The 21,873-nt window shown below is 35.7% G+C and overlaps 4 protein-coding genes across 8 annotated transcripts; 2 read left to right on the top strand and 2 right to left on the bottom strand.

Moving 5' to 3' along the window:
* Positions 1 to 1,642: 1,642 nt before the first annotated feature.
* LOC101739219 (uncharacterized) lies at positions 1,643 to 4,206 on the bottom strand. Its single transcript, XM_012689860.3, has 5 exons — positions 3,933 to 4,206; positions 3,707 to 3,820; positions 3,504 to 3,637; positions 2,933 to 3,035; positions 1,643 to 1,927 (listed from the first exon to the last, which is right to left on the bottom strand). The coding sequence occupies exons 1-5, from the start codon at positions 3,969 to 3,971 to the stop codon at positions 1,724 to 1,726; spliced, it is 594 nt and encodes a 197-aa protein (XP_012545314.1). The 5' UTR covers positions 3,972 to 4,206; the 3' UTR covers positions 1,643 to 1,723.
* Positions 4,207 to 5,088: 882 nt separating this feature from the next.
* On the top strand, positions 5,089 to 8,604 carry LOC101739074 (mitochondrial import receptor subunit TOM70). The gene is made up of 2 exons (XM_004925476.5): positions 5,089 to 6,789; positions 7,096 to 8,604. Exons 1-2 carry the CDS (start codon positions 5,300 to 5,302, stop codon positions 7,247 to 7,249), a joined length of 1,644 nt encoding a protein of 547 aa, XP_004925533.2. The 5' UTR covers positions 5,089 to 5,299; the 3' UTR covers positions 7,250 to 8,604.
* Positions 8,605 to 8,712: 108 nt separating this feature from the next.
* Positions 8,713 to 13,410, top strand: LOC101738841 (uncharacterized). Of its 4 annotated transcripts, none has more exons than XM_021347586.3 (3): positions 8,713 to 8,928; positions 12,320 to 12,467; positions 13,226 to 13,410. In XM_021347586.3, exons 1-3 carry the CDS (start codon positions 8,736 to 8,738, stop codon positions 13,347 to 13,349), a joined length of 465 nt encoding a protein of 154 aa, XP_021203261.1. In that variant the 5' UTR covers positions 8,713 to 8,735; the 3' UTR covers positions 13,350 to 13,410. The 4 variants fall into 4 exon arrangements, 2 of the variants coding, with proteins under 2 accessions (XP_021203261.1, XP_004925531.1); XR_009974556.1 differs by lacking the exon at positions 8,713 to 8,928 and adding an exon at positions 11,553 to 11,698; XM_004925474.4 differs by lacking the exon at positions 8,713 to 8,928 and adding an exon at positions 11,565 to 11,915.
* A 312-nt stretch (positions 13,411 to 13,722) lies between these two features.
* Positions 13,723 to 21,873, bottom strand: LOC101738702 (uncharacterized). Of its 2 annotated transcripts, none has more exons than XM_004925473.5 (3): positions 21,434 to 21,873; positions 16,917 to 16,974; positions 13,723 to 15,976 (listed from the first exon to the last, which is right to left on the bottom strand). In XM_004925473.5, the coding sequence occupies exons 1-3, from the start codon at positions 21,440 to 21,442 to the stop codon at positions 14,037 to 14,039; spliced, it is 2,007 nt and encodes a 668-aa protein (XP_004925530.1). In that variant the 5' UTR covers positions 21,443 to 21,873; the 3' UTR covers positions 13,723 to 14,036. The 2 variants fall into 2 exon arrangements, with proteins under 2 accessions (XP_004925530.1, XP_062527505.1); XM_062671521.1 differs by lacking the exon at positions 21,434 to 21,873 and adding an exon at positions 17,483 to 17,572.

The raw sequence follows: 21,873 nt of genomic DNA, 5'->3' as shown, positions 1-21,873 counted from the left end.
AATGCTAACGAACTACCTTTTAGACCACAATTTTGACTACTTCTGCTGTGGGGTCTTCATGTGTTTTGGCTCAAAAGGTTGAATAGCCGTTATGCAAATAAAATTGTCGCTTGAGTTTCAAGATTATTGGCGGCATTCAAGTTTGTAGGTACATAAATAGACTCCTCCTGGGCGATTAAATTGTTTGTAACTCTAATAAAATACATCGGTCCACTATCAATTTAGTGACTAGTAATCCTAACTACTGTATCTAACCGACCGAATTTATCGTGAGATCTTCTCAGTGAATCTGGATTTCGACCCGTTGGTAGATTGAGTGTACACTGCTTTACGGCTAGTGTTAGTCCTGTGAGCTTATCTACCAGACCCCGCGTAGATGGAATTGTCCCTCAGGATACCAACGATTAGGTAAAAAAAACTGTACCTACCACGAAATCCATTTTTGGTTTCCGATCGCAGTCAGCATCTACTGACACTTAACTTTACAGAACAGGCATTTTTTTATTTTTTTTTAATGCTTAGATGGGTGGACTAGCTCACAGCCCACCTTAAGTGGTTACTGGAGCCCATAGACATCTACAACGTAAATGCGCCACCCATTTTGAGATATAAGTTCGAAGGTCTCAAGTATAGTTACAACGGCTGCCCCACCCTTCAAACCGAAACGCATTACTGCTTCACGGCAGAAATAGGCAGGGTGGTGGTACCTACCCGCGCGGACTCACAAAAGGTCCTACCCCCAGTAATTACGCAAATTATAATTTTGCGGGTTTGATTTTATTACACGATGTTATTCCTTCACTGTGGAAGTCAATCATGAACATTTGTTGAGTACGTATTTCATTAGAAAAATTGGTACCCGCCTGGGATTCGAACCCGGTGCATCGCTCAATACGAATGCACTGGACGTCTTATCCTTTAGGCCACGACGGCATCAAAATACAGTTTTATTTGGCATTCGGTATCCAACTTTAATTGTCGTCATCATGTGTGTAGGTACGTTTTCGACTCTATATACATAAAATAATAATAATAAATATATTTTTGAAAAATATTTAAGTTATATATTTCAAAAGATAGTGTCTGTGGTGCCGCTTTATATTCAGTCTATGGAGGGTAGAAGTAAGGAGAACCGTCTCATATGGGAGAAGCTTGAAAAAGTGTCCCACTTCCAGCACTAAATAACAGTTAAAAATCCTCCAAAATGGCGCTAGCATAGGCACAGGGTGGATATGCATTGAGCAGTTGTTAACTGATTGAAGTATGCTGAGTTAGGAAATTTAATATATTTAATGACTACAGTAGTAAGTGACAGTGTAATATACAAGATCTCACATGTTTACGTAGTCCAAACTAATCTCGTCAATATAACCTAAAATTATTGCTGTGGTAAAACGTGGCGACATCGATTGCATTTTGTTATTAGCTTTAAATAGAATACTTTTTGTGATTTTGTAGTGCTTACAGTTCTTTCGTCCTTTTTTATTTCTTTATCGTATTCTAATAACTGTCAACGCATTTTTTGAAATTTACCCGGTTGCTACTATAGCGCCGCCCTTATATAGCAGATTTTAAAGGACACTTTTTCACACACAGAGATGGTTCTCCTTACCTCTACCCTTCATAATTCAGTCAAACACAATTTCAACAATGGCAATGTTTATTGCAATAATAAAAACGATACTAGTATTATTCTCTAAATAACTAACTATTACTCTGTATTTTATCTCTTTTTCTTTTTATCGGCACGACTGCCACCCATGCCTTCTAGTTGCTGTTTCAGATCAATAAGTTGGTTGTCTGGCACATATCTAATCTCTTCATGTTCAGGAGTGTGTTCATGAACATTCAAAGTGCATCCCTCCGGTAAAAGAGCCCTTGATACCCGAAGCAGAGTACCCAAAGCCCATGCAGGAACATCAACAACCTAAAATGAAAATTATTATATCAAGACATAATTTGACATATCTATCAAGGTTTGTTTAATGCTGTGGATAGTCTATAGCCTAGCCGGTGAGGTGGTAAATTTATAGTGGATAGTGTGATTCTTCCGAAACAGAAAGAAATACAAACATACCAGCAATTACAAAAAATTATAAACTTGAAAATCATTAAACTATTATCATTGTGATCATTCCTACTCAAGAATATGTAAACCAGTGATTCTCAACCACTGTTCCGCGGCACTTTTGTGTGCCGCCAAATTTCAAAAGTGTGCCGCCAAATTTTGCGAATATATAATAATGTTAATAAAAAAAAATTATAGTATATTTTAGTTTATTTCGTATATTAAAATTTTTGGAACGAAGTTCCTTATCGCGCGTTGTGAAAGGGGGCTAGACGGAAAAAATTCTTACGAAAAGTTGTCACGGCACTTTTTAGATCCGTCATTCTGACCAATCAACGTGTAGGTGCTTATCGCGTGACATTGCTCGTATCCGATTGGTCCGCGTAATGAGTACAGTTTCTCGAGATAGCGTTTCAACAATAGTAATTTAGTTCATAGTATTGTTTTTTTCTTCTTCATAATGCCGTAATTTATTATTATAACTTAAAAAAAAAAAATTACAATTCCTTCACTAATTAATCGAAAGGAACTTCGTTCCATCCGGGTGTCCCTTGACACCTCTGAAGTTTTTTTTTTTTTTATAAACTATTTATGCAGTGTGTTGTAGTAAGTAAATAATTTTTATCTTTTTTTTTTTGTGTGCCGCCAAATTTTGAAATCGTTAAATATGTGCCGCAACGGAAAAAAGATTGAGAATCACTGATGTAAACTAAGGAAGCTGTATTAAAGCTTTAAAAAAGAAGATTCTATTGAAAGAGAGAGCAAAGATGTTATTGGTAATCTTCATTGCTTAGTTATATGATTAAGACCATTTTAATCAGTGTTACGGTTACATGACAATTTTATATTGTATTTGAAATTTACCTGAACATTGCGCTCATATATATTCAATTGGTATTCAGCATCTAGAGCAGTACTACCTGGCTTGAACCGTTGTACCTTTAACTGCTGAGCAGGGGTCGCCCAACTGTACAAAAAGTTTTTAGTGAAAGCCCTATTTATTGTATGATTTGTGTAATTGGACTACCAAAAGGAATATGGACTATGTTACAATTTAAATTTGTTACTGTTGCTGGAACACAAACAGACTGGTGCCGCGAAAAATCTCAGTTTAACCATTTATTGCCCCAGCTCGCAGTTGAGTGCACCCCGTTACTCTGCAATTACGGTCTTAAGCACATGGGTGTCAAACACCTTCCTAAAATCACCTCCTTCAAATTAGTGCTGTATAAAAATTAAGGAAACGAGATAAGACTTTCTGTGCAAAAACATAATGATATAAGCTGTAAACTAGAAGTGTAATTCCATAATTGAATATATGCTGTAGTTTGGCTCGACAACTTTTATTGAACATGTAGCCTGCTATTTACACATCCTCAACACACAGTGAACATTAACATCAATCAATATTGGTAATTCTAGAAATATACCATACCAGTCCTCTACTTGTAATCCCATCACTTCAGCATATCTATGGATCTGACTTTGGCACGCTTCCAATATAGCATAATCATAACCTTTAAGTTGCAAGTTCAAACAGTCATAGACTGGCTCATCAGGTTGTAAGCTCTGTTGAAAGACAGATACTTTAGATACTTTTTATTTTCAAGTTACAAAAAGAATATTATGTATACATACAATCAGGTAATCAGGTTCATATAGGTCACTTTTAAATCTTCTTTGATTTGTTATTATATGATTTGTCCCAACAGAATCTATTATTTGAAGTTGTACACTACGACAACTTTTTATCTGAAACACAACCCTTCGAATAAATATTTATGAAAATTATAAAGGATTCATTTCAGTTTATAAGGAACTTAAAAACAAACAATAGTTATTAACAAATAATAAGTTGTATTACCAAATTTTTTAAATTATTTCGAAGCATGTTTGAATACATGTTCTCTCAAAGTGCATCAATTTTAATTTTTTTTATTGTATGTACGTCACACAAAAACCTGCAATGTTTATAATAATAAAAATAATAAAATATATTCAAACTAAGTACTTTTAGAGGAAATCCAGGCTTCACACTAAATCATAGATTATACACTTAATATCACTAAATTATTTTACTCTGTGGTGTTAACTGACATTTTTTTTGGTGACAGTTCCATTTTTCCAACAGGAAAGGCGATGATTTTGTACCATACCGTCTTAACTCTTTTGTAACATTGAAAAATGGAATAGAGAGAAAAAAGGTCAAATTAATTATTTACTTAAAACTAATCAATTAGGATGAAATTATATGAAACGAGATTAGATGAAATGAAATAAAATCTTGGTAAAATAGAGGCCATTTACTGAAATTTCCGTAAGCTTTTTTGAAGAACCTAAAAAGTCATACCAGCGATTTTGTTTCAATTCTTGGTGACATTGTCTTGATGATGTTTTTTCATTCGATTCGCTCATTGAACATAGTCCGTGCTCACCCGCCTGTCCTATAGAAACAGAAAAGGCCTTCGGACCAGCAATAATCCTTCCATCTAAAAAAATGGATGACAAAAGGAACGTTGTCATATTTTCACACAGTTCAAACTTTTGTAATAGAGGCCGAAGCTACGTCTGTTATGTAAAAAGTGAATATTGTAGTGAACAAAATGGAATTGAATCAGGAGAGATAAGACAACGTCGTTGGGCCCTGTAAACTTTAATTTTCCCACACTGATGCAAGTGCATTAATTATACAAAATTGATTACGTTTTTCAGATTCTTTCAAAGTTTATTACATATTTTACTGTGAGATTATTTGATAAAACACCTACGGGGTTTTTTATCTTTTTTTTATTGCATACGGGCCACCTGATGGTGAGTAGTTACTGTCGCCCATAGACTTCAGCAATGCCAGGGCCGAAGTCAAGCCACTGCCTACAATTTATTTTTTTAACGTTTAATTGTATTTCATTAATTTAGATATCTGAATTGATTTAAATGACCGAAAGGTCCCATTTCATTTTTTATATTAAAGACATGGCGTTAGATTTTATCACAAAAGAGTTGGCTCTATGCGTTCTTTTTCCTTTGTGTACTCTGTGAATGAATTAAATAAAAAAATCTATGGTTTAAAAATCTCTGGTTAAGTACGTTCGTGCACGGGATGTCAAGGAGATGTAAAGAAAAAAGGAAATGTAGCAAAATTCTTTAAAACTATAAAACAATATTAACTAAGTTATTTACGAACAAACATTCGATTTAATGTTTGCTTAAACCGAGTGACAATTTGAGGATATGGCTTCTACCGGTAGTACACCATTTCCGAAATGGCAATTGGCAATCCTTCTCGGTGCACCTATAGCTATCGGCTTAGGTTACCTTTACCTAAGAAATAGATTAGAAGACCCAGAAAAGAAGAAAGCATCAGAACTTAAAGCAAAAACGACAATATCTTTGGATAATGAAGAAAACACTACTAAGGTATCCGAAAGTGCCATAGAACGCGCCATGAAACTAAAAGGTGCTGGTAACCGGGCTTTTCATGCTGGAGAATATGACAAAGCCATTGCTTTATACAATGAAGCAATTGAAGCATGCCCCCCAGACCGTCCTGTCGATCTTGCTACATTTTACCAAAACCGCTCTGCTTGTTATGAAAAACGAGAAATGTGGGAACAAGTTAAAGAAGATTGCACTTTTGCATTAAAACTTAACGAAAAGTATGTAAAAGCATTTCTGCGTCGATCTCGTGCTGCGGAAAAAAGTGGCGATCTTGTGCTTGCTCTTGAAGATGTAACATCTGCATGTATCCTCGAGAGATTCCAAGTTCAGAGTTCCTTAGTAAATGCTGATCGTATTCTTAAAGCATTAGGCCGACAGCATGCCCGAGAAGCACTTGCTAAACGCAGCCCAGTCATGCCTTCAAAACATTTTATCAAAACATACTTTTCTGCATTCTCAGAGGACCCTATTGCAAAAATAAAAGTGGATGATGAAACTGATGGATTTGCTAAAGCTAGGAAAGCCCTTGACAATTTAGATTATGAATCAATTGTTGATGCTTGTACTGAAGAAATAGATGCAGAAGGAATTTTTAAAAATGAAGCTTTATTGCTGCGTGCAACCTTTTACCTATTGCTAGGTAGACATGAAGAAGCTCAGGCAGATCTTGGAAAAGTTATTGAAAGTGATGCTCCTACAAAAGTCAAAGTCAATGCTTTCATTAAACGAGCTTCACTTTTTACTCAGCTCGAAAATACAGAACGTTGCTTAGAAGATTTTGCTCAGGCCGCACAGCTAGATCCTAACAATTCTGACATTTATCATCACCGAGGACAAGTGTATTTATTATTAGAGAGAATGGATGAGGCAACTGCTGAATTTGCTAAAGCTGTAGAACTTAATCCAGATTTTTCCATTGCCTATATTCAAAAATGTTATGCTGACTATAGACATGCACAGATTAATAAGAATGTTGGTGCTTTGGTTCAAGTCAGAGCAGATTTTGAAAGTGCTTTGGAAAGATTTCCTAGATGTGCTGAAGCTTATATTTTGTATGCACAAGTTTTGTCAGATCAACAAGAGTGGGGTCGAGCTGAAGCATTGTTTGATGCTGCACTTGCTGTAGATCCAAATAATGCTACTCTGTATGTCCATAAGGGACTTGTTCAATTACAAAAGAGCACAGATTTTGATAAAGCTGTTAAATTGATAAATAAAGCAATCGAGATGGATGACAAATGTGACTTTGCCTATGAAACCTTGGGCACCATTGAAGTACAAAGGTATCTAGATAATTTTACTCTAATATAATCTTTTTTTTAACACATCTTAACAGTATTTCTGTTATATAATAAGCTTAAAAATAACTTTGAAATGTATCTTATGAAAACTATTGACAATTTTGTTATCAAGTATTTATCACTAAGCATGTAACAATCTAAGATAGGAAGTTTGTATTTTATTTCGTAATAATACTTATACATTCTTATTTAAATATTGAATGATTGAGTCATATCTCAAAATACTGTTGTAGGTTTTCAAGTAAGCAGATGCAAGTGAGTTACATAATGTTTATTTTTTATTTCCAGGGGAAACCTAAGAAGATCACTAGAATTGTTTGAAAAGGCCATTGCATTAGCTAAAACTGAACTAGAAATGACTCATTTGTTTTCATTGAAAGATGCAGCTGCAGCTCAGCTCAAGGTCTCCGAGCGTTGGGGTCTAGACTGGACAGTGAGCTAAACAGATTCAAAATAAGCTTTCCACAACCTTGACGAGAATATTAAGTTCATTAAATGTTCATTTCATAAGTGCCAGAGATGTTCTCGTTGGTAGCTACAACACCAAGAATAATTCAGACTTGCCTAAAAAATTCTTATGTTGTTGTGCTTCATAAAAATATATTTTTTTTTCAAATGTATACTTTTAAATTCAAATAAAATAATAATAATTACTGAGCAGAATGGACCCATTCGATATTAGTTCAATCAACATTTATGTTATGGGACTAATTTTTTTGAATAGAATATTAAAATAAACAATAAAAAATACTACCAGAAGGGCTGTTGCTCTGGTTCTTCTAATTTTTAATTATGCTCTCAACCTCAGTGCTATTAGCATAGCAGTGTTTTTTCTTAATACAAAACATTCTTTTATTCATCAACAGTACAACATGTAATGAAGCAAATTGGTAATATATCACTTGTTGTATTTAAGTAGACATCTATTTACTTTGTGCTTTGAGGAATAAAATTGTTTGTTTGCTACACTTGAAGATTGGTATTATTATTGTTGTCATCTTTATTTTGTAATTCTTAACATAAAATTTTAGACGATGATAATAATAATAAATTTGTATAAAAGATAAATAGATTAAATGAACCAACCTTTTATTAAAATGTTTTTACTAATCTATTTATCTAAAATGTATGCTGTTAAAGAAAAAAATGTTGTATTAGTAGATATGGTAAATTATTAGTTATTTGGACTGAATTGTGTTTTTTTCATAGGTCAAAGATTTTTACTTCTCTAAAATATATATTGAATATTTTGACATATTTTATGTACGAAAATGGGAAGAATGAAATATGAGGTACTATGAAAAGATCCACATTAAAAATATTGAAATTTCAATCTTTTGGTCCTAGTAATTTAGGCACTGTGGTTTCTAGGGAATTTAATAATACATTTTTGGGTAATAGTTGTGCTTAAGAAAGAATGTTTCTTTTATCCCTAGTGCTGACTCATCATTATCAATTTGTTATTGCTACAGCAATTTATAAATTTTGATGTTAAAGGGTAAATTACTTAAAAGATTTGTCGAGTTTGTGCAGCGGTGTGGTATGCCTGTGGACAGAGCATATAAAAATATTTGCATTTAAGTACTATTGCCTTGTATTGGACACATTTAATCTTAATATTATGTTGATTGTATCGTTCTCGGTGTGTTTGATTCCCGCAAAATTCTTGGTTAGATTGTAAATTTAGAATGTAGGTAGCTCACGAAGACGGTTTCGAGAGAGTTATTACCTCACCGATAGTGGTTAGATACCAATTTATGAAAACTACGAAATACATTATTTGAAGAATTTACATAACTGTTATTATTTTATTTATAAGCTAATCCTTTTAGGTCGTCGAAAGTATGGCACCTACATAGTGCGCACTTTTAAAGTTATTTAGTTGGCCATGAAGATGTCATTTAAATTATGAATTTTAATAACGTGCTATGTGTGTTTTGAAACCCATAATAGTCATAAATATTTTAGAAACAATTGTTTTAACTAAATCTTTGTTATGTTTCAACGGAACATTTTCTTATAGGAAGTATGGTGAAGACCCTCTGAACTCTAAAGTAATTTTTAATTCCGACCGCAAAGCAATATTTCGGATGCGTTGTTCTCTAACCATTTCGTGTTCAGGTAAATCGAAACCCGAAAATTATCAAATTTGTGTGATTACTAGTCATAAACCGTATTGAGACGACCGGTAAGTACCAGCATCTAGCCTATTGCAGTCATGTGTTGCAGTTTAAATTATGGGACGACCGCCTTTGTACAATAAAAATTGAAACCTCATAGAGATTAAAGTTCTCAAAATTTTAGACCCGCTCTTCCAAGCAAGGGCGATATGAAGTGAGGCCTATAAAATCAAAGGCAGCTAAACGCCTTAATGTCGTAAAATGGATTAACAATGGCCCTATCTTGTTTAGTTAGTTGAACACGCTTTAGTGTTTTCATGATAACAAATGCAGCTAAATCTCTAACAAATTCAGTTCAAAAATTTAATTTTTACTCTGTACTAAGTACTAATAAACGAAGTTTTATCATTTAAAATTCAGATTATTAGCAATATTCTCATTCTTTATAAATCTGCTTTAAAATAAAGAATATCGTAGCTATCTGAACAAAGTTATTTCAGTTTCTCAAACCGGGAGTGTTGCTAACACTGGCCCTAGCAAGAGCAGTACCTACTTCGATGAATCGGGAGGATCCGTAATGACGTGTTTAGGGCGGATTTTTGTAGTTTACCTGAATATTTGACAGACTTGGATTTAGCTGCGTTTGATTTTATAGGCCTCAAGTGATGATAGGTTTGGGCTCCGGTAGCCACCTTTAAGCTTAAGCTTAACCCATTTATGGCAAAGAGTACATAACAAAATTTTAATAATTAAAAATAGGTACTAATAATTAAGCTCAAAAAATATTTTACAATTAGTTCTAAATGTTAGAGCAACTATGGGTCGAATGTGCGAAAAATCCAAAGAAAAGATTGGCAGAAGAAGTCTGAATGATAAGATGCGCTATTATTACAATACCAGTCGAACTTTGTGGGATTTTTGGCTTTGTGGGATAAAGCAACACCTCATCTCTTCTCATGTCGTCAATGGCGACTAAAGGTTTCACCGGAGGATGGACAACAGTATTCCCTGTATTAAACCAGCGCGCGTCAAACGCCTACCGAGATTTACTCGTGATAGGGCGTATTGTTTCCGCGTACTTGTAGGTACTGAGTACCTGCTTATTTTTGTCAGGAATCATTTATTCATACCAGTGTGTAGGGAGAAATAGTTTATAATAGAATCGAGATTTCGACCTCAACCACTTAACACTTATCATCATCAGCCCATAGACATCCACTGCTGGACATAGACCTCCCCAAGGTTGGTCATAATGACCGGTCCTCCGCTGCCCGCATCCAATGGAGTCTCGTGCCTTTCAACAGATCAACCCTCACTCATACATCTAAGCAATACAAAATAACAACTGAGAATGCGGGCGACCGTAATTACATTGTGTTATTTTTGGGCTGCAGTTACCAGCTGTGAACCGGTGGTGAGCTCGGCCATTACCCATCTATAGCAAAAAAAGTTGGGAAGTCCCACAAATTTAGACACACCATGAGGCCAAGCTTGTACTACCTAAAACAGTATACTCGCAAAATATGTATTGATGAATCTTATCATCTACCCATCTATCCCACTGATTCCTATCATGTTTTCCTACGGAAGGCTGAAGCTAAGCAGGCGACAAATGGGGCCAATTTAAAGTATACCACGGTTACCTACACAGCTCTGAAATGTCTATGTGTATATGTGTGTTTATTTACAGATCTCTGTAGGGTTATTTTTGGGTAAGGAGGAAATCGCCTGACTTCCGCCCTCCACTGGGGACGGAGGGCGGGACATGTCGGAGTCGAACCGAGTATAACCTCCTGTCGCTCAACAACCCACGTCCGAACTGAATGAGATAGAACTTATGAAAAAGCAAAGGGGGAAAGTAAAGCGTTTAGTGAGGAGCACATCTCTCCCATCATCCTCCCCCTCGGGACGCCGGACCGGCGGTCGGCGCCACGACCAGCAGCCCTCTCCGTCTGCAGGCTATCCGAAGCCGCCGGTTAGAAGGGGTTATCCCACGGAATACCCCGCTGGGTCAGAAACAGCGTGGGCCGAAGATAGCCGGTCTTTCATCACCCGGATGCTCTTCCGTAAAACGCTTGAAGAGCAGCTGGATAGTCGTCTTCTTAGGACCCCCACGCTGGTCCCCAGACTGACATACGAGGGGGACCTAAAACACTTACAGGGCCAGGGCTTAGGCGATATCCGCCTCACTGGCCCCCGCTCGACGGCGGCGGGCTTGTGCATCTCTCACGCGCCTCGCTACCTCCTTCTCCGAGATAGTGCACTCGCAGAAGATCTCTGTAGAGTAGGTTCCTAAATAGATTTAATATTAACTGAGTACACATTTATTCACTAAACTCTTTAGTAAGGCGGTTAATGCAAAACTTTTTTGCAAAACATATTTGTATTGATGTTAAGTTTTGTAACGCAGTTTACTTGTTAGTTATATTCTCTTTGGATACTTGAATCGTAGGTGGGTCATACGCAAAAAGAATAATTGATCTAAGGATTATAACCACTACCAATTCTCACACGTAAAACCATTGGCTTTCCGATTGGAACCTACACCTCAAACAGCCTCTGCGTAAAATGACGTAAAGCAATGAAGTTGTAACGTTTTGTATGTTGGCTTTTCTTTGGAAAGAAGGTTCTTTTCAACATAGATAATTCACCTTTAAACTAACTTGATTTGATTGAACAATTCTGAGCATCAAAATAAAGCATAATAAATCTTTACATTGTTTGCACTTTTGTGTATAATACACATTATGATACCTGATTATTATTATTGGGTATGAATAATGGACAAAAAAGTTTATTATACTTCTTTAAAATCTCTTCAACATATTGTTCTGTTGTTGATGTTTTGTTGTATAAAAACAAGTGTATCATTGCTGTGTTATAATTGTTCTGCCACTCAGAATGAATGGAATGGATGTGGTGGTGATTTTGTTCACTCGGTTTTATTGTTTAATAGCACAAGACATTTCTTAGTTAACTGTTCAGAAGGTAGGTTACTTATTTTGATGAAAAATATTTATTTGCGTTTGATTATGTGTCAAGCTCGGTGTGCATCTCAAGTGGCCTTATGCATCCATTCATTTAACTAATTAAAATCTCAAACTTGCGATCTTGTTAAAATGTCAAAACCCATATCGAAAAAAAAAATATATCGGTGAGGCGACAAAAGCTTGTTCGGCTATCGATCATGTTTTTCAACATTCGTCCGGAGTAATGTTGTCTAACGAATTCATATCCCGTTTAGCCAATAATACGCTTACCTTTCCCGTGGATGATTGTCGTCAGTGTGGCCGCCAGTCGTTAAACTGTACCTATGTCAAATCAATCTAAACTTCATATATTGAGTTTATCTCAATTAACGAGAAGGAATATCCGATATGTTTCTTTGACAGAAAATGCCATGTGCTTCGTAAGATCATGGATGGCAAGGGCACATAATTCGTGGTTGGTTCAACGAGGCTGTTATCTACCCAGTAAAAACGACGCCTTACCGCATTCAATGTCTTTACCCACAAGAGCTATGACATGTAAACACGAAAGGTACCTAACTTTTTTCACATTAAGTAACCCTGGTTCATACCGAGTCTTGAATGGCTTCACAGAAACTGTGAGCATTATTAATGATTATTTATGTATTACTGTCGAAGATAGCGGAGCGGACAGATAAACTGATTGTAAACGGTCACTGCCGCCTATGAACATCGTCAATGGTAACCTGCTGTCTATCATACAATATCCACTTACTTACTTACCACTAGGGATACCTACTCACGTACTTCTTAAATTTCCGAGAGGATGCTAAGATCCGTATTTCACTAAATGGGTATCTAAAAGAAAATATAACTATTTGGAATTTAACTATCAATAGCTGATTATACGGTAGTGATAATCAGCAATTTTAGTAGGCTCACGAGGCAACGAGGCTCTTATCAGTAACAAACTTTGCTTAACTTATGGGACTGATATTTTACTTGAATTTTTATGTGATCCCGCAGTTGCCACACTCCTGCCTAATTCTGCCACGAAGAATTTATGTGTTCCAGCTTGACTACAGATAGGCCGTGAATTTGTTCGCCCATGTATGCAATAAAAACGCATTGTACATACACACAATGAATTGTGTTCGTTGTGTGACGTTAAGCATCCAGCAATATATTGAAATTCTTACTAATTTTTCAAAACATTGCTCGTGGTCCAGATTTAGCGCTTATAGGAAAAAAACTTTCCACCTTTTCTTAAATAAGTTACTGTATGTATTTAATCAGCGGTGATTTTTTTAAACCTTTTTCCTTTTTTAGGCTTGCTGATGCTGAGTATAAAGTTTGTCTTTGTAAAGCGGATTGGTGTAATTCAGGAAACTCCGTAAATCCTTACCAGCTAGAATTAGTACTTAGTGTATCACTACTATACTATCAAATTTAGATACTTATTATTAACTCGTAACTTATTAATTTGTTGAATAAATTAAATCTGTAACTCTGAACATCTCTTGCTTTATTTATGAAACTGTATCAAAAGTACCTATAGCATTGCAATAAATGTTACTTTGTTAATCTATGAGCTACTTTCGTTTCATCTGAGGTGCCTATGTCTATTTCTACGAAAAGGACGGTAAGAAATGTGTGTGTCAGTGGGCCGCGTCCGCTGCGTTGCAAGTCTGTTTTTTGCAGAGAAGCGATCTAAACCTACATAATTAGAAAAATGGAAAATTGTCACCGATCTATAGATCTACGCCTTTTCAAGAAAAAAACAAATTCTAGGAAGGAGAGCCGGTGATAGTAATAACTGGAAGGCCTTATGGTAAGAAATTTATTTTAATGTACTTAACTAATACATAAATTATAAAATTCCATTCACGAATAAAATAATAAATAGTTAAAATGTAATAAAATAACAACTTTTTTACAAGTTACTTCGTTCGTTAGATTTTAATGTCTTTTTTTGTGAACTTTAATGAAGCTGATTTGGGAATATGATTAATAGGTACTTTGAATATAAGCAATTAGAATAGGTTTTAGATAAAAAAACAATTCACGTCGGTGGGGATAAAAAAAAAATATATATTTGCCAGGTGTTTATAAGAAACATTGAACAACTTATAAACCAAACTCATCTCTCACTTTCTTCTTCTCTATCGGTCACTCCATCGCCTATAGGGATATTAATCCCGGTACTAATTTGACCATTATTAACATTTTTAGTCACCTTTTTACTCTTTAATGCATTATTGTTTTCGAAGAAACTGATTAAGAGTTCTTCAAAACTATCATCGTCTCCAGGAAAAATATTTTCAAGATCGATTTGCCTTCTTGGCCGAATTTCATTAGATGATTTGCTGTATAGCTTATAAGCATTTTCATCGTTATCAACTATCCCTTTCTTATAGATTTCGACAGGTACGTCACTCCCATCACTAACATCGTATTTTATACCGACATCTGCTTCTTGAATTTCGACGGATCCTAGTCCTCGATCTAGTAATGTTCTCAGATTCTTTGCTCTGTTCTTTTTGCTTATGTTTTCAGAGATAATCTTTTTAGAACTTTTATCTTTAAATGGATGCAGATGTTTCACTTCAGTTGTTTCGTTTGGTTTTGGAATTTCGTTTTTGAAATCGTGATACTCATTAACGGGATTCGGTTTGGAACTATAGGTTTTGACCTTCGAATGACCTTGTATAATTAAGTTCATTGGAGTTGTTGGTGATTCCGTTGTAGATTTCTGTTTGTCTTTATTGTCCACATCTATTAATGTTGATATTGGCGGTGTATAACGCATGTGTAAATAAGGATCGTGAGTATGTACAGATGGTTTCCTAAAGTTTTGGTTGTAAAATGTTTGCTGTTGCTTATCCTCGGTTTCAATCTCACTAATTGTAGTCCGTGGTGGTGGTTGCAAAGTTTGCATAGTTTCTAGATTTACAATGTTTTCTTTTTCGTGAATCTGATACACTTGTCTGTTTCCTGTTGCGTGAGCATAAAGATTGTCTTCTGGTCTTTCCGGCCCATTTATCATAGGCATAGACATCATTGGACCAAGCATATTCAATAAACTAATTTCTGGTTTAAGCTTTAAATCTTGTGTGTGTGGAGTAGCTTGAAGTTCGGATGTATGCTTTTTATTCGTGTCTTCTTCGGAACTGTCATATTTTGGAGTAGTTTCATAAGTGGCCTGTTCAGTTGGCCAAGTTACTTGTGTGAAGGGTGTTGTTTCCATTTCTGTGGATGGTAAAACAGTCGGTAAAAATGTCGGTAAGACTGCCGGACTAGATGCAACCTTTGCTGGTGGCGGTGATTCTGACAACATTGGTGTATAAAATTTAAATGGTAATTCAACCACTTTCAAACGTTCCGTTTGAATAAGATTCTGTGTTTCATTAACTGTACTATTTTCCTCAATAGGTGTTGTTGGACCCCATCCAGCATAGTCGCTACTCACAGTGTTACTTAACGGAGGCAGCGTTTTGTTAGAGTCAACCAGCCAATTTTCAGTTGTTGAGGATTGAAAAATTAAATTGGATTCTTGTAACGCATACGATGATGTAATCATTTCAGGTCGCGTTGTTGAATTTTTCGAGAAAAATTTTGGTGGCTTAGGCTGTTTCATTTGACTGCTTATGGTTGGCAAATTGTTTTCTGTCAATATGAAGAGTGATGGTTGATGTCCTAGAGGTGGCGGTGGAGGTGGTACAAGTATTGTCATCGGATAATTTTCGCTAAGATTGTAGGCAAAATCTTCGTACTTAGGAGTAGTTGGTCTTATTAGCGGTCTCCTGGTTTGTTGTGGCGGGTGTGTTGCTGCTATGCTCGGTTTTCGTGAAGAAACCCCTAACATTAAAATTTCAGATTTTCGTTCTGGATAATGATCACGTTCGACCCTAGTATCATCAGCCCAATAATGAACTCTTTCGAGAATAGGAGGTTCATAATCATAGGTCGGATCGTTTCTTAAAGGGTCTCCACGACCAGTTAAAGGTTTCCATTGATCAAAATCCATTCGGGGAGAAAAATTCGAGATCAAGCTACTGCTGTGAGCTTCGGCCGCGTTAGCTGGAAACAAATGTATATAAGTAAAAATAGCAGCGTGAGTAAACAAGATCTATTGATTTTGGAAGTGAATTTAGAAATATTTCGGAACCCTCGTGACACAGCGACATTGTGCCTGCTATTCCTATGAAAAGTCGCAGGTGCAAGACCTAGAATATACCAGTTTTTTTATTTATTGCTTAGGTGGGTGGACGCGCTCACGGCCCACATAGTGTTAAGTGGTTACCGGGGCCCATAGACATCTACAACGTAAATGACACCACCCACCGTGAGATATGAGTTCTAAGGTCTCAGTACAGTATCTAGTTAAGTTTTTTTGAAAGTCCTCAAGTGCATTCCGTAATGTATGTACGCCAATGGTTACCGTCGTTACTCTGCTAACAATATATTTACATTGCTAATGGCGACGGCGGCGTGGAAGTTTGCGTAATTGCTTGCGGTCTCCGAGTATGGAATCCTAAAGAAATGTTGTTACTTTTACATTGAGACTTCTATCCATAAATAAATTATATGACTTTTTAAATTTTTTTATTGCATACTCTACCCGTGCGGACTCACAAGAGGTCCTACCACCGTTAATTACGTAAATTATAGTTTTCGGGTTTGGTTTTTATTACACGATGTTATCCTTCACCGTGGAAGTCAATCGTGAACATTTGTTAAATACGTATTTCAATAGAAATTGGTACCTGCCTGCGGAATTCGAACACCGTTGCATCGCAAGATACGAACGCACCGGACGTCTTATCCTTTAGGCCACGACGACTTCTTCTTCTACCGCAAGTCTCAAGACGCATCGCGCTATTCACGTTGTGATGTCTATGAGCTCCAGATATCACGTAACACAATATGGCCTCTGAATTAATCGCCCATCTATATAATAAAAAATATATCTGGAAAAAATTGTTTTAAGCTAAGAATAATATTTTGTGTTGATACTAACTTGATCCTAACGCGACCACTGATGAAACGATGAACAACATTACGCAGCTCTCCTTGTTCTGAAATTGAATTAAAGGAAAATTGGTAATTTTGAATTATCCTTTATCCCATCCTTCATTACGGTCGAAATTCTTATTATTATTTTTCTGTTCTATTGGCACTGGTAGTCTATCAATCCCATATTTTAATGCCTGTATTTTAAGCTCACGTTCCGATCTGAATAGTATAGAGTATAGCAGTATTACAATACGGCCTACTGTGATTTCCACCTTATATTTCGGCACGTTGCCGCTTGACGTTGAATGAATCTGTGTGAATATAACTCAATAAAAACATACAGAACATGAATGATGTTTCTTTACTCTAAAAAAAACAATACATTTGGCCAAAAATAACGTGGGACAGGAAAGTTAAATATCTGTTATATCCTTAAAAAAAAGCATATCGGAATAAGCCGATGATCTGCCAGCGGAGTAGTGAATTATTTCCTAATAAGAAAAGTACAAAACCTGTATACATCCAATCATGAACTATGCAAGTGTGGTATTAGAGGTTTCTAGTACTAACACTATTGTCAAAGGGACCCGGTCCGACTTAATGCCGCTTGAATCGTAATACGAAATTTGAGTAAAATTGAAGCTATAAATAATGTTATCGTGCCATCGTCCATCACCTATTCGTTTTTAAGCTCGGTCGAATATGGGCTTCGACTTCATTATAATATACGTTTCCGATTTAAAATGTAATGAGCCGCTCGGCGCTTTTCAGAAATCGTTGTTAATTTGTTTCGTTAACGATCATCATGTCACATGATTTTCATTGCATCCAATTAGAGCACTCTGCTGCTCATACCTACATACCTACAATATTGGCAGTTTTTTTTTGGTTACTATAAAAACAAGAAATGCTAATTACCAAAGTTTTAATCAACATTGTTTTGGATTTTTATTTAATTACAGTAGTTCGGTAGCCTCCGGTGTACACGAAGACTTGATTGCAAGAGAATAACAACTATTTTCTTTACTACTATCTGACCCGTCAGACTTCGTAGTGCCTCAAATAAAAGGAATCCGTCCGACGGGGGACATCAAAGGAAAAACAAAATTGTTATTTTTATTTAATTCCGATCATTTTCATATTTATTTAATTTTTAAACCGTCTCTGGACTTCCATAAATAATTTAAGACCAAAATTAGCCAAATCGGTCCTACCGTTCTCGAGTTTTAGCGAGAGTAACGAACAGCAATTCATTTTAATCTAATAAACTGGAATATTTGTTTATTTTTTTTTATTTTTTTATTTTTTTATTGTTTAAATGTTTTAATTGTTTTTTAATTGTTTAAGCCGTGCTCACTCATAGCACGTATCTGTACTAAGTTAAGAATTAGGGATAGGTTATAAAGGAAAAAAGATGAGAATATTATTACAGATTAATTATGGCGGAGTAATTTTCTATTACCTCGAGTAGATTGGGTTGTAGACGTGATAAATAATTGCAAATATTAACTTGCTATGGCTTATAATAATCAAACCTGGGACTTATACACCTAGTAAAATGTAGACACGGCAGCAAAGACAACTTATATCAAATTAAAGCTTAGCTTTGCTAAACAATTTCTTCCAGAAGAATCAGATTTATGAACAAAATGACCAGGAGTGATGGAATTTTCGTGAAAGCCTAAATCAGTACATACATATCGGTTAAAAGTTAAAGCCGTCAGGACACGCGTGGTGCCGCAGTGAAAGCAAAGCGTGATTCGAATCGTTAATGCGAGGATCTACTCGACGGGAATTATACCATAGTCTTTTACATCTAATTTTCCGTATTTTCCTTTCACTGTTTCCTTTCTATGATGCAAAATTCCTACGTGTTCAGATAAACTAAGTTGTACCTAATCATTCTAATACGTGAATAGCCCACAGCAAAATTTATATCGTACATACGGCGACCACGATCGCTCCAAGAGTGCATCAACAATCAAGATGCTTTATTTACGTACGTACATATTTGTATTAGGTATAGGTATAGTAATTCGTAGAATGTTTTTTTTTTCAGAATTTATTAAAAACGAAATGTACCTACATTACTATTCACTATTACCATAGCTCATACATATTATGTAAGTACTTGATGAGACTTAGATGCCTTATAAAGTCTTGCTTGCACCAAAGCAATTTTTGATCGTATTTCACGCGGGTAGCTTGAATTTAAATATTCAAAATAATAAAGAGTTATGTTAGGCACAAAATACAAACATCGTAAATTTATTGTTCTTTGGATCTCCTTCGCTTTAAAACGTCTGCGTCCACCGCCTTTAACCGGTTTACGCTTGAGTTATTCACGCGTTTCCGAAAAACTCGTACCTACTAACAAAATATTGGGAGTGAAAGTTTTCGAAGGCAATATATTTTATAAACGTTAAATTTGATGAAGGAGAGTTACCGCGGAGGGTTGCGGGGCGGGGGCGTGAGAACACGTCGCCGCCTCAGACCGAGTGGCGCCACGGGCGTTTTCACGCCCACGCGCTGTTCTTTGCCTAAACCACAGAAATATTTAAATCAACAGACAAAGGATTTTTATGATTCAACAAACTTTTATTCACTCATCGTTGATCTATTTGGATATCATTTTATAATCACCTACTTGATTTTTTACTGTGTACCTTTACTTTAGTTGGAAACGATTAAATCATGATCCAAAAACTAATGCCTTTAAACGAGATTAAATTATTTAGGTAACATCTAGTTCTAATCTATTTACTAAATTAACTCAATGTTTATTATAATCATTGAGTACTTAGTTTATATTTAGTGAGTATAAGCAAATTACATTGTCAACATAGTGTCTACTGTCCAGCAGGTATTAGCAAAGTGGGTGCAGCAGGAAAGGTATAACACTTTCACACGTCGTGTGTCGTTGACCTGACAGCACTTGGTGCGACACTTCGTCACAGAAGATGTGCCTACGCTACAAACACTGTCACGATTGCAACAGTTACAACTTTTTTAAATCTCCTTAGAATATATCAGGAGCGGTAACTGTTTTCTTGAGTTCACTGGATACCTGAGGTTTTTGAGATCACGGATAGCTTATTTAAAATATTTTATAAATAACATATAAACATTAGTATAAACCTCCATATGAATAAAAAATATAAATAAATGATTTTGCTTTTTTTTCTACCTTTTCGCTGGCCTAAGGGGCTATTCCAGCTTCTCGCGGACGGATAGGTGAACTCACGGACTCAACCTGAGACAATTTACCAACACTAGCCCTCGCAAGAGCAGTGCTTCGCAGAATTTACCACCGGATCGGAATCGCGACCCGATTGAGAAGTTCCGGAGAAAAAACTCAGTGTGCTGTGCTTATGGGTTAGTTCGCTCGTCGAACTCTTCATCGTGATCGACTAGTTCAACGAGGACGGTGACCGGTGCTAGAAGAGCCTAAAAGCACCAATAGTGGATCCGGGAACCCAACGGGATATTGCAATAACTAAACCTATTCGTAGCTGAAAAAGTAAACAGTTTCAGCGAAGCATTTCGTTTTGAAGTAATGAAGGTAAGAAAATAGATGAGCTTAATGCGCATACGAATGATATAAAACTATCTATAGTAGCTTGAGGGGCGCTACTAAAGTCATCGTAGCTTAATGTGTGTTGTACTTATCTTAAGTGATGCGATTATCAAAATCAAATCCTGGAAAGTATGTAGGTACTATTTTTTTATAGTAAGCTCGTATTTAACATTTTTTATTGAACCTTTTCTCCACTATGAGGAAATTGCGAAACAAAGTCAAATCTGGAAAATTAAAATTTTGCAGATAGGTAGATTGATGGGATAGCCGGCATAGCAATATAATTGAGATTTAGACCATTTGTCTCAAGGTAGCATACAAATTACGATGTCTATGAAATCCGGTCATGAATTATGACTAAATGAACCGCGAGACCATCAACAGCAAAGAATGAAAAGCAAATAAGTTCGAACAGAAAATTGTCATTGCGATCATCTACGCTATAAAGTATTAATAATTTGTTTTATAAATTTCTAGAAATCCCTAGGGGAAAATAAATGCGTAAACGTTACAATAACATTTGCAAAGAACAGCATTGAAAGATTTAAATTAATCTTAAAATTCAAATATTGCAAAATCAATGTTAATAACCTCATTTTATGATGAATTAATGGAGATGACGGATTACGTTGGGTGCTGCATGTTGCAGTTTTATTATTTGTCACGAAAGAAACATGAAGAAATTAATTGGTAGAGTGAAAATACTTTTTATTTGTCAAAACACACGCGATCTTAAAATACAATTGAGTAATCCAACGTAAAGCACAAGTGAAAATATTAAGTATATTTTATACCGCTGCAAAATAATTTGAATTTTATGAAAATTATTTAAAATAAATAAGAACCAGGTTTTGAAACGATCATTTATTAATTTTAATTGAAAAACTGCAGATTTAGGGGAAAATCATTGGCAAATTCGTAATAGATAACATTTATAGACTTACCCAATTCATTTTTGTTTTGTATCATGGAGCTTATATTAAATCATTAGCACTAGCCGATCTGAGCACGTTGCGAGCAACCACGACAGTAACCGGGCGCGGGCGCGTATACCGCACGATGTCTATGTCGCGTCTGGTGCATACCGTACATTTGTATACACTAGAAGGCTCGTAGAAGCTCTTCAAATCATTCATAAAGCTTGTTTCGACCGCCCAGACTAGTTCGCGTATCAGGCACGCTTCACTATTACCATGCTTTGATAACCTTGTCGCTCGTCATTAAGCCGCATCTAACCACTTACTTAGCTTCATGCCAAAAATGTGACATGGATAACTTAATTGTTATCATAGAGTAATAATTTATTTCCATAGTCTTTTAAACAACAATTAAATTTATTAAATGGAGGGTTGAACTTTCTAAGTGAAAAACATATTTCTTTTTT

The sequence above is a fragment of the Bombyx mori genome, chromosome 12, assembly GCF_030269925.1.
Source record: "Bombyx mori chromosome 12, ASM3026992v2".
NCBI classification, from domain to species: Eukaryota; Metazoa; Arthropoda; class Insecta; order Lepidoptera; family Bombycidae; genus Bombyx; species Bombyx mori.
This window is presented reverse-complemented; position numbering and strand designations above follow the sequence as displayed.